Source organism: Nelumbo nucifera, chromosome 4, assembly GCF_055504915.1.
Source record: "Nelumbo nucifera cultivar China Antique chromosome 4, China Antique-T2T, whole genome shotgun sequence".
Classification (NCBI taxonomy): Eukaryota; Viridiplantae; Streptophyta; class Magnoliopsida; order Proteales; family Nelumbonaceae; genus Nelumbo; species Nelumbo nucifera.
Genome location: NC_142652.1, coordinates 94,588,727 through 94,604,486, shown reverse-complemented (window position 1 = coordinate 94,604,486; position 15,760 = coordinate 94,588,727). Strand labels below are relative to the sequence as shown.

Genomic DNA, 15,760 nt, shown 5'->3' with positions numbered 1-15,760 from the left:
ATGGCTGAGGAATGAGATAAGAGCACCAAGTTTTTGCATCAAATGGTAAGTTGGTTGAAGGGGAATGAGAGGTTTAGGGGTTCATAGATTGCCACTTTAAGAAGCTGTTTTCTGGGTCAGTTGGGTTTGGACCAAAGCCAGGTAATATAGTTTTCTCCCAAATATTGTATGCTGATGCAGGTTGTCTGGAAAGCCCTTTTGATGAGAAAGATTTGAAAGATTTATGTAAGGACAAGTTCTGGGCACCAATGGCTATCCCATAAGCCTTTTCATATCCTGTTGGGATTTTCTAGGATCTGATTGTGTTTAGGTGAGGGGAGCTTTTAATCTCCATGGGTCAATACTCAATACTTGAATTTGCTAAGAACATTTGCATCCAGACTTAAGAGAGTCATCTGGACCAAAATTTATGATGTGAAAGGTGCATTTATGGAAGGCTGTTAGTTGGGACTTTGTAAATTAGCTTAGATTAACTCTTACATCCATATGATGGTTATTAAGTGGAGGAAGTTGATCAGCTCATTCCATTCCTTCTTCATTACTTTTCCATCCTGATTAATAGCTCTACCAAAGGTCACTTTAAAAGGAGCTAGGTTTCTAAGGTGGGGAGACCCCATGTCCCTTTTCCTTTTATTATCATTATTATTCTGGAAGCCTTGAGCTGTTTAGTGATGAGAGCAGTGCAGACTAGTTTGGTTAAGGGCTTTGAAGTAACCCCTGAAGGTCCAAAGATCTCCCATTTGCAGTTTGCTAATGATGCAATTTTCTTTTGTGATGCTAATCATGAAATGTGAAGGTGGGCTTTGGCACAACAGTTGGGTTGCTCTATTGTGATCTGGGTGGCCAAGGTTCAAATCTTGGAAACAGCCTCTCTGTATGTACAGGGGTAAGGGCCGTAAGGCTGCATACATGTATCCCCCCCAGACCCCACATTGGCAGGAGCCTCATGCACTGGGCTACCCCATATGCTAATCATGAAATGTTGAGGTACTTGAGATGCATTCTGGTGTGTTTTGAAGTTGAAGCAAAGTTTCTTGGAGTTGAGGACATGGAAAATCTAGTTGATTTGGTAGAGGCCCTTGTCCATGCATCCGACAATCTTCCTTCATCTTGTTTCTGCCCATGGGAGCTAATTATAAATCAAAGTCAATTTGGAATCCAGTCATCAAGGGATTGTCAGGAAATTGGCTGGGTGGAAGTGTGATGTTCTTTCCAGAGGCAGTTGGGATGGTAAAATATGATGACAATAAATTTCACCTTGTGGTCTTGAGTAAAGGCTTGGGTAGAAAACCAAACTGCAAAGTAAATAAGGTGCTCTTAGGGAAGCAACTATGGAGAATTTGTCAGAACTAGACATGCTTTGGAGATGAATCATTAATGCCAAATATGGTAGTGGACATTTTGATGGAATTCATGTCAACTTGGTGATCCGAACAAGAGAGAAACACACAATTTCAGGGGTGCCAATAGAATGAATCGACCTCCACCCCCAAAGAGCCTTTTATATATTAAAATATGTACAATTACAAGAAAGGCCTTATAGGGATGAAAGAGGAAAAAATAAAAGAATAAGACACAATACATCAGGGACTTTTATAATAGGATACATCAAAACTCTCCACACTCCCCCTCAAACTGATGCGAAGTCATAAGCATTGGTTTGCTCACAAGAAAGAGATGTTTTGATCTCGTCATAGCCTTAGTAAAAATATCAACAATCTGCATATCTGAGGCCATATGAGGAAGTGAAATAGAATCTATAAGAAACATGCCTCTAATAAAGTGACAATCCACCTCACTATGTTTAATCTTCTTGTGGAAAACTGGATTTTTAAGGCGATATTGATAGCACTGGTGTTGTCAGCATAAAGAGGAATAAGGGTAGGAAGATGAGCACATCCTTAAAGAGAGATGCAAGATATCAAGATGAGTCATAGACTCGTAGTAAGATAAATGAGAGAGCCCACAAGTTGTTGAAAGAGAGTGGCATCAAGAAGTAGTGAACCTTCTGACTTTGATAACTTGACATTCAACTCTAAAGGAGTATCGACCTGCTTGTCTTCATCATCAATAAGACCAACCAACTTGACAAGATCAGAAGCATACACATAAAATATCCTTGATCACTTCTTTGGGCATCCAGTCCTAGAAAGTAGGTGAGAGCACCCAAGTCCTTCATATGAAACAAACTATGAAGCAGGGATTTAAGTTCTCTAATTCCTTCTTTATCATCCCTAGTCAACAACATATCATCAACGAACAGGAGGATCGCGATACCTTGAGGTCTTCTAGGAATAAGGAGAGAATAATTAGAACTTTGGCTATAGCCGGCAACAACAAAGAAAGAAATTGGGGTAACGAAGGAAATCATTTTTCACATCCAACTGATAAACGGACCAAGAGTGTACAACTAAGAGCCAAAAGATCACGAACCGTAGTAATCTTGGCAATTGGGGCAAATGCCTCTTCATAATTAATACCATATTCTTGCATATACCTCTGGGCAACAAGACAAGCTTTGTATTGTTCTAGGGAGCCATTGGACTTCAATTTGATACTGTAGACCCATCTACTCCTAATAATAATGGCATCTGAGTGTGTAGGCACAAGATCCTAAGTGTCATTTTCATGCAAAGCTTGATGCATGAATCTTCTTTCCAATGAAAGTTGCTACTGGCTTGCTAATAGGTACAAGGAATATTTATGGAAGATAAGACGGTAGACAAGGAGCTATGGCTTGAAGGGAAACCATAGAAGTTAGGAGGTCTAGAAATGCGAGTAGAACGACGAAGAGGAACAAAAGCAAAAGGGGTATATGAAACAAGAGTATCTGAAAATAAAGGAGTATCAATTACAGGAGTGGTTGTGGGATGATCTGAACTGGGACGAAGGGGGTAACAGGCACAAGGACTAGCACACACAACTGCTTGCGAGAGAAGAAGAGAAGATGGGCATATATGAAACAAGAGGAGTATCTGAAAATAAAGGAGTATCAATTACAAGAGCGGTTGTGGAATGATCTGAACTGGGACGAAGGGGGTAATAGGCACAAATACTAGAGCACACAATTGCAGGAGCGGTAGGCAGGTGGATCATAATATAAAAATCCCTTGTGGTTAGGATTATAGCCCACAAAGGCACACATAGCAGATTGAGTAGACAATTTAGAGCGTTCATGAGTAGGGAGATGCACAAAACATTAGCAACCAAACACATGAAGAGTAGATAAGTTTGGCGGACGACCAAACGGTTTCTAAAAAGAAGATGCATTAGCAAAAATGGAAGAAAGAATGTAATTGATCAAGAATACATTCGTACTAGCTGCTTCCACCCAAAAGGAAGATGGTGCATGCGACTCCTATAAAAGGTCCTCACAACATTGAGAACATGTCCGTTCTTATGCTCTGTCACACTATTCTGCCAAGGAGTATCTAGACAACTTCGTTGAACTTGTATCCCATTAGTCTTCAAGTAAGATAAGTTTCCATCCGTGTACTCTCCCCCTGAATCTGAGCCGAGGATACATACACAAGACTTAAACCGAACTTGTACTATGGTGTGAAATAGCTGAAATGTTGGGAAGACTTTTGATTTATGCCGAAGAAAAGAAATTCGTGTGTACCTAGTGCAATCATCAATGAATAGTACGAAATACTTGTATCCCAATAGAGAAGTAATAGATGAAGTCCAAACATTAGTATGCATAGTTTTAATGGAGAAGTAGCATGTTTAGACTTGTGAGGAAAAGGCAAAGTACAACAATTACTCAAACAAGAAACACATGTAGTGTCAAAAGTTTGCAAAGGGGGAATCTTATTTCTTATAAAACTAGAGTCCTACAAAAACTTCAATTTTTCAAAATGAGGATGACCCAAGCATTTATGCCACAAATCCCAAACATTATTTATTTGACCCAAAAAAGAACTAGATGAGGAAAAACTGAAATAAGCTTATGACTCGGCTATGTGAGACTTCTTGAACTCCAAAGCAAACAGGCGGCCTAGCCTACGTCCCTTCCCTTTCACCTTCCTAGTGCACCGGTCTTGGATCAAGAAACCATCAAAAGAAAAAGTAAGAATGTGACCATCAACAAGTTGATCTACTAAAATAAGGTTAGTAGTGAGATTGGGGACAAAGAAGGTCTTGGTAAGGGAAAAGGAAGTGGAGGGTGAAAGCTTAAGGGACAAATCATTACTACCAATGATGCTCATTTTTTCACCATTGGTAGTAACAATGTGTATATTATGGGTTTTAGTACAATTACTTGAGGGTTCTGGGTGGCTTCGGTCATATGATTAGTAACTTTAGAATCAATTATCCAAATAGGAGAAGAGGAAGAACAATAACCGGAAAACTCACCAAGCCAATAGTAGATAAAGCAGAAGAGATAGCAATGGATACTAGTTGTTGAATTTTTCCTTCATCCAAAGGTGTAGATGATTCACCTTTAATAGGTGAATCAGACTTGGTATAAGTGATGTTGGACGTCTGGCCCTCAGTCACCTGATATGATGAGGCTGGTTCTTCTTTGAACACCCTTAGCAGGTCAAATGGGGCAATCCAGAATAATGTGACCATGGTGCTTACAATAAGTACATGCATGTTTCTTCTTACAAAGAGAAGCAATATGGCTGAACCCTTTACAATCATAGCATTGAACCTTTACTTAGGTGCAAATCTCCTAAGGAACTAGTTCACCTTTCTCTTCTCAAAGTGCTTCTGAAGATACTTAATGCACTCTGAGGAGTTTGAGGGATCAATATGAACTAGTTCATATTCTGCCCACAAATCAAGAAAACTAGCATAATATTCTTGCATCTTCTTATCCCCTTGGTAATAACTAATTAGCAAAAATTTCAGACTCGATTTAGTATTGTCTTGACATGTTGGACTGATGGTAAACCTTCTTCAAGTAGGTATACATCTCATAACCTGTTTGCATCCTTCTCGTGGCTACAGCAATGTGAGAAAATCAAACTCAGAACCCAAGAAACGATTTTTCTATTGTCCAGCTTCCATTGCGAAAAGGTCTTGGTACCAGTTTCATCAGGATTAGTAACATTTCCATTCAATTAACCATCCAGGCCTTTTCCTTCAAAAAGTTAAAATGGAACTTCCACATGCTGTAATTAGTTCCATCAAACTTCACAGGAATGATATCAACTTTCTCAGCCATCTTCAAGGAGTAAACAAAATCTGGAGAGGAAAAACAACACTGAAATCAATACTAAACTGAGAAACAAGCAATTCACCACTCAAATCCGATCAAAGTCCAGTCTAAGCCTTTTGTGGAACACCTACCACTGTAGGAGAATAGGATTCTTCAAGAAGAAATCCTTAACAAGAAGTATCTATGGATGACAGTCCAAAAAAGGAAAGTTACAGGACTGTCGATCCAAAGTAGGGATTGAAAACCCTTCATAATAGATCCAAAACTCAAGCCAACGAAGAGAGATTATAAAGAACCCTAGGGTGACACCAGATCTGAAATCCTAGGCTGATTGGATCAGCTGATTGAAAGAAATCAATAAAAAACCAACCTGCTAGGTGTCCTTTCCAGGCAAAACATCAGCTTCTTGAGCCATTCGAAACAGCCTCCAGAAAGCACTCAAAGCAGAAATCGGATATAGATAAAAACTTCTTGAAGTTCCCTTCTAAACCACAGATTCAAACTTGGTGATTCGAACAAGAGAGAAACACAATTTAAGGGGTGTCAATGGATTGAATCGACCTGGACCCCAAAGAGTCTTTTATATATTAAAATATGTACAATTACAAGAAAGCCCTTATAGGGCTGAAAGAGGGAAAAAATGAAAGAATATGATATAATACAACAGGGACTTTGATAATAGGATACATTAAAACTCTCCACAATTCAAACACTATGCTTATCTTGTATGGATCAAGTATTAGGAAATGTATCCACATTGTAAACCATATTAGCACTTTCTCTACTATAAATGTAAAAAGAAATTTTAAACGTATGGGGTGCAATATGTTTGTATTTTATTGACGATTATTATATATTGTACAAACTGATGGATATATTTGCTAGGTGGTAGTTAATCTTGCAGTACTCATTGGCCATCCTTAGAACTATGTTGAAACAATTTTCTTGACACGTAATTATTTGACTGTTCATTTTCCATCTGATTAAATTAATTGATATTTTTTTCCTTGAATAGAACCGACCTGCTGAGCTGATTGCAAAGTTTCTGGATGAAAAACTTCGTGCTGGTAACAAAGGAACATCTGAAGAGGAGTTGGAGGGCACACTTGATAAAGTTTTGGTTTTATTCCGGTTTATACAAGTAAGTTGCTTAAACATGTTTCTTAACTCTGAAAGGGAAATTATGAAGTTTGTTCTTGCATGTGGATTATTATTTTATTCTATATCTACATTTGATGCTTTTTCTTTACGTTGGTTTATTGCATCTATACATAGAGTCAAATTATTATGTACTTTCAGACACTGATAAACATGTCTCATATTTCCTCTCCTTGTAATAAAGGGTAAAGATGTATTTGAAGCATTTTATAAGAAGGATCTTGCGAAAAGGTTACTGCTGGGAAAGAGTGCCTCTATTGATGCAGAGAAGTCAATGATATCCAAGGTAACAGATAGGTTATCTATTGGCAACTAGTTTATGTTTGAGGATTAACATTGTACATCTTTTCAACAAGTTCTTTCAACTATTTCAGCTGAAGACAGAATGTGGTAGCCAGTTCACAAATAAACTTGAAGGGATGTTCAAGGTGTGTATCCATGTTCTGACCAGTTGCCTCTTTTGTGAAATGTTATTTTTTTCCTTGTTTTAGAGCTTCATCAGAAATGCTGTGCTTAGGACCTATAGTTGGTGTTAGTGCAATAATTTGTAATTAAATGATATTGATTTATATTGCTGAAGGTTTTACATATATTAGTTGACCTAGTCTCCTTCCTGTTTGGAGCTTCTTTTCATATATTTCTTGGTTGGATCTTTTGTGCTTTATTTATTGAATTAGATCAAGTAGAAACAGGTTTGTTTTGGTTTAGCAATAGAAAATTTCTAAGAAGGGAGGAAGGAAGCCAAGCAGATGAGAGTAGTTTAGTTTTGTCTCAACATGCTGATAAATTGAGGGGGAAAAGTGGAGCTTAAGAGTTTGGTGGACAGGGAAGTTAGAATTGGCAAGAGTTTAGTGCTTTTCTTTTGGAGAGGTGAAGAGTTTGCTAGAAAAGCTTTCAAAATATTTGAAAAAGGGAAAAGGAAGTGAGAGAGTAGAAGAAGCTTCAACGGAAACCAATGTTTTAAAATGCGGAGGTGTGATGCGAGGCATTCCACTACCTAGAGGCGTGAGGCATAGGGGTGCTCACGGTTCGGTTAACCGAACCATGGGGTGTTTTTTCAAACCGAACCAATCTGATCGGTTTTTTAAATATCCAAACTGAAACCAAACCGATGCAATTGGTTAACCGGTGGACCGGTTAACCGCGGTTCGATTTTTCGGTTTTTTTTATGCACTTAAAATAAAAAAATAACTAAAATTGTCACAGTTGGTGGTTGCTGTCGGTGCCGCGTGCCAGTGGTTGCTGTTGGTGCCGGACTGGTTGGTGTTAGTGGTTGCTTGAAGTGAGAGCTTGAGAGGTGGCGCCTGGCGGAGACGTAGAGAGGAGAGGTGAGAGAGAGAGAATAGAGATACAGATGGCATTGGACCGTTGGTGCTTGCTTGCTGGCGAGGCGATCGGCGTTGCTGCTTGGTGCTTCCGTTTTGGTGGTTGGCGCAGGCCACACGGCTGTCTGGAGTGAGGAATACGAAGAGTCGAATTGAGAGAGTGAGAGAGACAAAAGAGAAAACTGAGAGACTGAGAGAGAAAAAAGAGAAAAGACTAAGAGAGTCTGGCACTCTGGTAGTCTGGCACTGTGACATCGAACTTTCAATTGAAATTTGAACCTTTTAAGGCTGAAAGTCTCTCAGACCGCTGAATAAACCGAACTCTTATATTTGATTTAAATGGTTAACCGAAACCGCCGGTTTTTTTAAATGGTTAATCGAAACCGAACTGGCCGGTTTGGTTAACCAAATTTTCGGTTCGGTTTGCTCACCCCTAGTGAGGCATAGTTTAGAACGTAAGAGGCGTAAGCCTCCCGAACACAAAGAGGCGTAAGCCTACTTAAGAGGAGGAGGGGGGGATGAAGAGGAAGGAGGATCTTATTTTTCTTTATTTTTAATAAAAATCTTTTATATTAAGAAGAACGAAGATGCATATCACTAGTTAAAAGGGGGGGGTCTATAAATTTTTTTCGTTTTACTTTTCAAAAAAGAAAGCAGCGGAAAATTGGAAATTCATCAAGTAAAAAGGAAGATGCCTAAGTGATGCACCAGAGGCAAAGGAACTCATCAAAATAAAAATAAGAGCAATCCTTCATGTTATTGACAATTTAAAATGTCTTACTGTATGAGCTCAAGTAAGGCTCGGTCCTTCTGATCTTCTATTTTTTACAGTGGACAGGTTTTGCACCTACATTTGTTAGTAGGGGAAGGATTAAGATTAGAAATAAATCAGGAAGTGAAAATGATGAGAAACAAGGGACATGTTCTGGGTGATGTATTGACAAAACAAGAAATATGTCTATAACAGTACAGTGGGTTGGGAGACCAGCTAATGCCGATGTATAGGAAAAACAAGGGACAAATAAGGAAACATTGTTCTGGGTGCAACTGTAACTCTTGTTTAACATTAGCATTCATGTAATCTCTGTTGTAGTTTATGTATTTGCTGTTTGGAGAGGTGGCACCTCGCGCCTTTCTAAGGGGATTTTCATGTAACCAATCTTTGAAATAATGGAAGATGATTTTAATTATCAAAAAAAAAGTGAAAATGATGAGAAGAAAGAAAGTAGGATGAAGAAAGAAAGAAAGAATAAAAAAGAGAACCAAATAGGCTAAAGCATCTTCCATATAGTGTACTGTGAATGATGAGAAGAAAGTGAACCAAATAGATGATTTTATTTATCAAAAAAAAGTGAAAATGATGAGAAGAAAGAAAGTAGGATGAAGAAAGAAAGAAAGAAAGAATAATGATCCAATCAACCTATTCACCATAATCTATATAGTGTACTGTGAATGGGTAAAAGTAGTGATGGCAGTAGACAAAAATATTCAGCACTCCTCCACAAGCTGAACATAAATGTTAGTCATGCCCACACTAGCGAAAAATTTCTACCAACTTATGATGCAAGTATGCAACTAATTTCCAGACTTGACAAATGGAAGACAAACTACATTAGATGCAGCCTTCTTTTGAATAAAATTACAAGTGCTCTCATGAGTCTCCATGTACCAATGAATATGCTAACGAGTCAAATTGCTCTGATTCACCATATCATACTCAGGGTGGAGAGCCCAAGTAAGAAATCAAAACACTTAACACCCTATTCCTCTCAACCAACTTCTGAATAGTAGATACATCCTTGGGACTTTCTCCTGCCGCAATGACTTCAATATGGATAAGTAGACTGTAAGAGGCTTGATGCAGGAGCTAAAGAGTCAAAATTGGGATGTTCAAAATTCTTATGTATTTCTGTATTTTTGAAGAATAGGGGTATTTTAGTCATTTTAACTTGTGTATCTTAATTTCAATTTTCTAATCATGTTTAGTCATGTTTAAATTTTGTCATTGTTAAGTAATTTAAGATTTATTTATTTTCTTTGTTGGGTTTATGAGTGGCAAAATTGTAATTTTAAGTTTTCTAATTTAGAAAGCAGTTTGGTTGATATGTTTGAAGTTGCAAAATGTGAATGCGTAGTGTTGGAGTTTATTTTCTGCTCGTGTGACTTGTGTGAGTGATTCCCCACAGCACTAGAGTGATTCTCGGAACCTTAGGAGTGATCCCTAGGCTTCTCTCTCTCTCTCCTCTCCTCTCCTCTCCTCTTCTCTTCTCTTCACTTCTCTTCTCTTCTCTTCTCTTTCAAAGTTTGAACTCAGCTACTCAGCAACCAAATACCTTGGAAAAGGCAATCAGAAACCAACATTTGACATCAATTAAGGGACTGAATTTGATCCCAGGTAAGCATCATCTCTATTCCCTTCAATTCTCAACATCCACACACCATTATGGAGAGAAACTTATCTCTCTATATCTTCCCTACCACACCTTGATGAAAATCAGATCTGCTTCAGCCATCCTCTGTAAGTGGCCTAATTAATATGGAAATGGTCCACTCTTTCTATTCACAACTATTTTATTTATGCATATAGATGGAAATTCATGAAGCTTGGCATCTTTACAGAATTTACTATCATAATTTCTTTGGTCTTGGGTTTGGAATAATGTTGTCAATTTTTGTGCTAAGTCCAACATGTAGAAGCAGCATTGAACAGTGATATAGTTGAACAAAATAATTAAATGGATGGAGTACAAAGAAGAAAGCAGCATTGAACAGTAAATCAATGATTCAGAACTATTTATCCCTTGGTGGAAAAAATTGAGAGGGCTTAACCCTATAAGAAATGCATTTTTCCAAAATAACCTTTTAGGTAATTTCCCTAGACTCTGCCATCAGTTCCATGATGTAATTAATTGATGATGACAAGTGCTCTTTCAAGATTCAAATAATCAATGTATGAGGATTGTGTGTTATTCTCTGTATAATGTTCCATAAAAGTTATTCTCGGGGATTCCAAAGGGGAGGAAAGAGATGGGAAGCTCAGCACTGGTACAGGAGAGAAGGGATGGGGGCATGGACAAGACCAAACTTCTCCTACAGAATGGCGGTGAAGCCAGGAGTTTGGCCGGACTTTGGACGATCTGAACTGAAAAATGTTGAAGGTAAGCAGGTGGTTTTTACGGAGATGAACGGGGTGGAGGCTAGAAGAAATTTTCTATGTGACTGCTTAGTGGGAAGCTTCGGGTGGAAGGTAGGGTTATAGGAGGTGGATATTGGGCAAATAGAACCTAGAAGGATGTGGGGGGAGTGAGGGTGAAGAAGTTGGTGGATGAACTCTTTTTATTCATCCTGCCTTCCAGAGCATATGCGAAATGGATTCTTGATAAAGGTCCATGGATAATGGGGAGGAATCCTCTCCTCCTGGATTGGTGGGGAGCTAGTGCGAGCTGCTTCTATCCGGAGTCGAATGGGGACTTTGACCAGTTGGAGGCTACCTGGATCAGGGTGTTCGGTCTGCCTTTTCTACTTTGGTGCCCGAGCGTCATGAAAGCAATTGGAGATGCTTGTGGTGGTTTTCTTGAAACCGATGATACTCCTACTGAGTTGGCTACATGCGAGTGGATTCGAATGAAGGTGAAGAAGGGAGGTACGGTTCCTGATAAGGTGGAGATCATGGTTGGGGAATCTCTCTTCTCAGTTTCCATCTGGCCTGAAACCTTACCGTCAGTCCGAAGGTGGAAGATGGAGAGTTACACAGAAGAGAGGACTCATAAGGAGAGGGCGGATTCGGCGGTTTCCAAGACAGTAGTCTTAGAGGATGTCAGTGAATGTTCTTTGCAACATGATCTTCCGAGAAATCTCCTGGGTGGTGAAAATGTGTCGATGAGGTTGCCGGAGCTTGGTGGAGAAGATGATCAGACCCACGGTTTTGATAAGAACTGTTCGATTCCTCTGTCAATGGAGGGTCAAGATTTAAACTCTAGAGAGGCTCTTGAGGGAAGTGCCTCTTTGTCGAAGATGGGATTCCTTGGGGGTGGTGCAATGGTGGAAGAAATCAGAAACTTAATAAAAGAATGTTTAAGAGAATTACAAGTGGCACCTATGCAGGAGAGCCCGATGAAGAAAGTTAATGAGGTTAGACAACTCTCAGAGGTTGGGGATTGTGTAGATGTGCTTGTTTTGAAGCGGGTCTAGTCAGGAGCTTAGAAGAAAAATAAACTCTAAGTCTGCCAGTGAACCAAGATGGTCCGGAGGTAGACAAAGACAATACAGTCCGGCTAGGGTTGAACCAGATTGTATTCTGGGTCGTTTGGAGCTGACGTGGATCACTCAAACTCCTTTGCAGTCAGGGTGGAATGAGTTTGGAACTTCGGTGAGTCTGTCGTCTCCTCCCCTCGAAGCTGAGCTCCGGGGTGATAGTCTGGAGCTCACGACTTCCATCTCTAGTCATCCTGGACTGGTGAAGTCGACGAGTGCTGATCATCGAAGACTGCACCGACCTTCTCTCTCCCTAGTTCCTGTGAACGAGAAATTGCTGGAGGTGACGCCGTTAGCAGTGGTGGATGTTGAAGAACAAATTGCAAAAGTGAGTGATAATCTTGATCAACCCAAAGTGATGGTGGAAAATGAGAAATGCCTTGTGGCGATCTCGGGACTGAGGAGGATGGTAAGTCGAGTAACAACACTTCTCAGTCTTCCTCCCAGGTTACTTCTAAGCTTTTAGAATTGGGAAACTTTCTGGGGGTCTCGATGGAGGGAATGGAAGCGGAAATAGTGAAATTCTTGGAAGAGATTGAAAAAAGAAGTCTCTTGGAAAGGGGTAAGATGGTGGCTAAAAGAGGGGGGACAAATTCCAAGAGGAGCAGGGAAATGATGCGTCTTTCCTAGAGTTTGAATGAGAAGGCAAGGAGTAGTGATGGGGCTGTTAGGGGGTCGAAGAAAAACTGAGAGGGTGGGGTATGTGAGTTTTGGAGTGGGGGGGTGTTTGCTCTTTTGATTTGTTTTATCAATGAATCTAAAAATTCTTTCCTGGAATGTTCGAGGGCTGGGGTCGGGGAGAAGAAGAATGGTGGTTTGTGATTCCCTGAAGGCATCAAATTCGAAAATTGTCTTGCTTCAAGAAACCAAACTGGAGAAAATTGATGCTGGTATTATTCGGAGTGTTTGGGGAGATGGTCAGGTAAGATGGAGGGCAAAGGCAGCTAATGGGAGTGCAGGAGGGTTGTTATTGTCTTTGGGACCCCTTGGTTTGTAGTTTGATTTCTTGCAGGAGTGGGAACTTCTCGATTTCTCTAGTCTTGAAGCTGCAGGATGGCAATACTATTCAAGTCACAAATGTGTACGGTCCAACAGTTTCTAATCTTAGGGAGGGCTTTTGGGAGGAGCTGGTGAGGGGCTCTTTGGTTCATCCTTGGGTCATTGGGGGTGACTTTAATGTCACCTTATCAGTGGAAGAGAAGAACATAAGGAGCGGCAGAACTGTGTCGATGAGGCGCTTTGCAGATTTTATTAACACTATGGATCTCGTGGACATCCCCATCCAAGGTAACAGATTCACATGGACAAGTAACCAAGATAATCCTACCCTGGTCAGGTTGGATAGATTCTTTCAAATTGGGAGGATATTTTTCCGGACTTTAGGCAGATCTTTCTGCCCAGACCTGTCTCAGATCACAGTCCTATTCAGCTTATATGCGGGCATCGGGAGAAGATCAAAGCTCCCTTTAAATTTGAAAATACTTGGTATGAGGAAGAGAATCTTATTCCATTGATGAAGACTGTGTGGGGAGATACTCAGGTGGAGGGTTCCAGCTCCTTTACTCTGGCAAAAAAAAATTCTGCTATCAAAAGGAGAATTAAAATCTGTAGTTTGGAGAAAAAACTAAAGTTGGGGACTGAAAAGAAAGCCTTACTGGGCACCATCGAAGAGATTGATAGAGCTGAAGAATTGGGGCCAATTTCTGAAGAATTAAGGCTGAAAAGACTTCAAGCAAAAAACAGCATTGACAAATTGGTTGTGAAAGAGGAAATAAAATGAGACAAAGGGCTAAAATTACTTGGCTGAAGGTGGGTGACAAAAGCACACATTTCTTTCACAAAATGGCAAATGCTCGAGCTAGAGTTTCAGCTATTATTAAGTTGGTATGGGATGAGCAAAGCAGAGAATCAGATTCAGAGATCAAATCAGTTGCAACCTCCTTTTATAAAGAACTCTACAAGGAAAAGTGGAGGCTGAGGCCCTTTCCCTCAAATCTCCCTTTTAGGCAACTGAGTGAAAATCAGAAATGTTGGCTTGAAAGACCTTTTACAGAAGAGATCAGTACAGCAATTAAGAATCTTGAAGGAGATAAATCGCCTGGGCCAGATGGTTTCACAAATCTCTACCATCTGAAGTGTTGGGATTTTGTGAAAGAGGATGTGATGAAGGTGTTCCCGGAGTTTCATGCCAATGCATCCCTGCAGAGGAGTTTCCTTATTCCAAAAATTGAGGGGGTTGTGAATATTAAGGATTTTAGGCCTATTAGCTTGCTGCATAGTTTCTATAAAATCTTAGCGAAAGTCCTGGTAGAAAGACTGAAAGGGGTGATAGGTAATGTTGTTTCAAATAATTAGAGTGCTTTTGTTCCGGGCAAGCAGATGATCAACTCAATTTTAATTGCCAATGTGTTAATTGACTCTAGGAGAAGAGAGGGCATCCCGGGGGTTGTTTGTAAGCTTGATATTGAGAAGGCTTATGAATGCATCAACTGGAATTGTCTGGATAGGGTGCTGGGATGCATGAATTTTGGACAGAAGTGGAGAAACTGGATTAGTGTTTGTACCAAGACCCCTAAATTTTCAATCTTAATTAATGGGCAATCTATGGGGTTTTTTGGTAGCTCTAGGGGACTGAGGCAGGGGGATCCCCTGTCTCCTTTGCCGTTCATCTATGTTATGGAAATTCTCACACTTTTTAGTAAGAAGGCTGCAGATTCGGGCTTATGGAATGGATTTGCTATATCCCCAGGAAAGGAGAAAGTAAATATCCTTCAGTTTGCATATGATACTCTTTGTTTTGTGGATGCCTCTCTGCATCAGTTGGATACAGTGCTTGGAATTCTGAGCTGGTTTGAAGTGGTATTGGGTCTCAAAGTCAACCTGAGTAAAAGTAAGATCATCCCAGTGGGCCAAGTATCAAATTTGGATGATTGTGCACAAGTGATGGCTTGTCATTATTGAGTTTCTCCCGGTAAAGTATTTGGGACTGCCTCTTGGGGCCAAATTTTCTTCCTCAATTTGGTGCCCAATCATTGAGAGAATGGAGAAGAAATTGTCCTCTTGGAAGGCAAAATACTTATCCTTTGGTGGTAGGGTTACATTGATAAAGAGTACTCTATCCAACCTCCCAACATATTTTCGTTCTCTCCTTCCAATTCCAAACAAAATAGCAAAGAGGTTGGAACAGCTCCAAAGGAATTTCTTATGGAGGGGTTGGGAAGATGAGGAGAAAATTCACATTGTCAATTGGGAGCAAGTGTGCCTTCCTAAGGATGTGGGTGGTCTGGGAATCAGGAAATTGAAAGAATTTAATTCTGCTCTTCTTAGTAAATGGATATGGAGATTTGCTTCTGAGAGGAAAGCATGGTGGAGGAGTCTTATTGCGACCAAGTATGGTGTGGTTTTGGGTGATTGGAGAACTCTTGATCCCCTTCCATTTGGGGGTAGTTCTCTTTGGGCCGGCATCTCTAAGTACAACACTCTTTTTATGAATGGGATCAGTTTTAAAGTCGGTAAAGGGGATAGGATCCAGTTTTGGAAGGACCCCTGGTGTGTGGACGGTCCCTTGGCTGAAGTCTTTCCTCGTCTGTTCCAAATTGCAGAGAATCAAGATTCTTCAGTTGCTGATAACATTTGCATTTCTGGGGATTCTTTCACTTGGACTCTTGTCTGCAGGCGGAATTTGTTAGATTGGGAAGTGGATGAGTATGTGGATCTGTTGGGGCTGATTCAAAATCAGAGAATTGACTTGTGTGTGGAAGATGAATGGATTTGGAAGTGGAATGCAGATGGTAGCTTCTCAGTTAAATCCCTTTTTCTTAAGATGTGCAATTCAGGTCAGGAGAACTTCCCA

At 40.1% G+C, this 15,760-nt stretch overlaps 1 protein-coding gene across 1 annotated transcript in view; it reads left to right on the top strand.

Annotated features, from left to right (window-relative positions):
* The window catches only part of LOC104610146 (cullin-4-like), a 38,258-nt gene that overhangs the window by 18,486 nt on the left and 4,012 nt on the right, over positions 1–15,760 (top strand). The window contains exons 7-9 of the mRNA XM_010276637.3: positions 6,186–6,311; positions 6,513–6,614; positions 6,703–6,756. Coding sequence (XP_010274939.1) covers positions 6,186–6,311; positions 6,513–6,614; positions 6,703–6,756 — 282 coding nt within the window. The remainder of the gene's footprint in view (positions 1–6,185; positions 6,312–6,512; positions 6,615–6,702; positions 6,757–15,760) is intronic.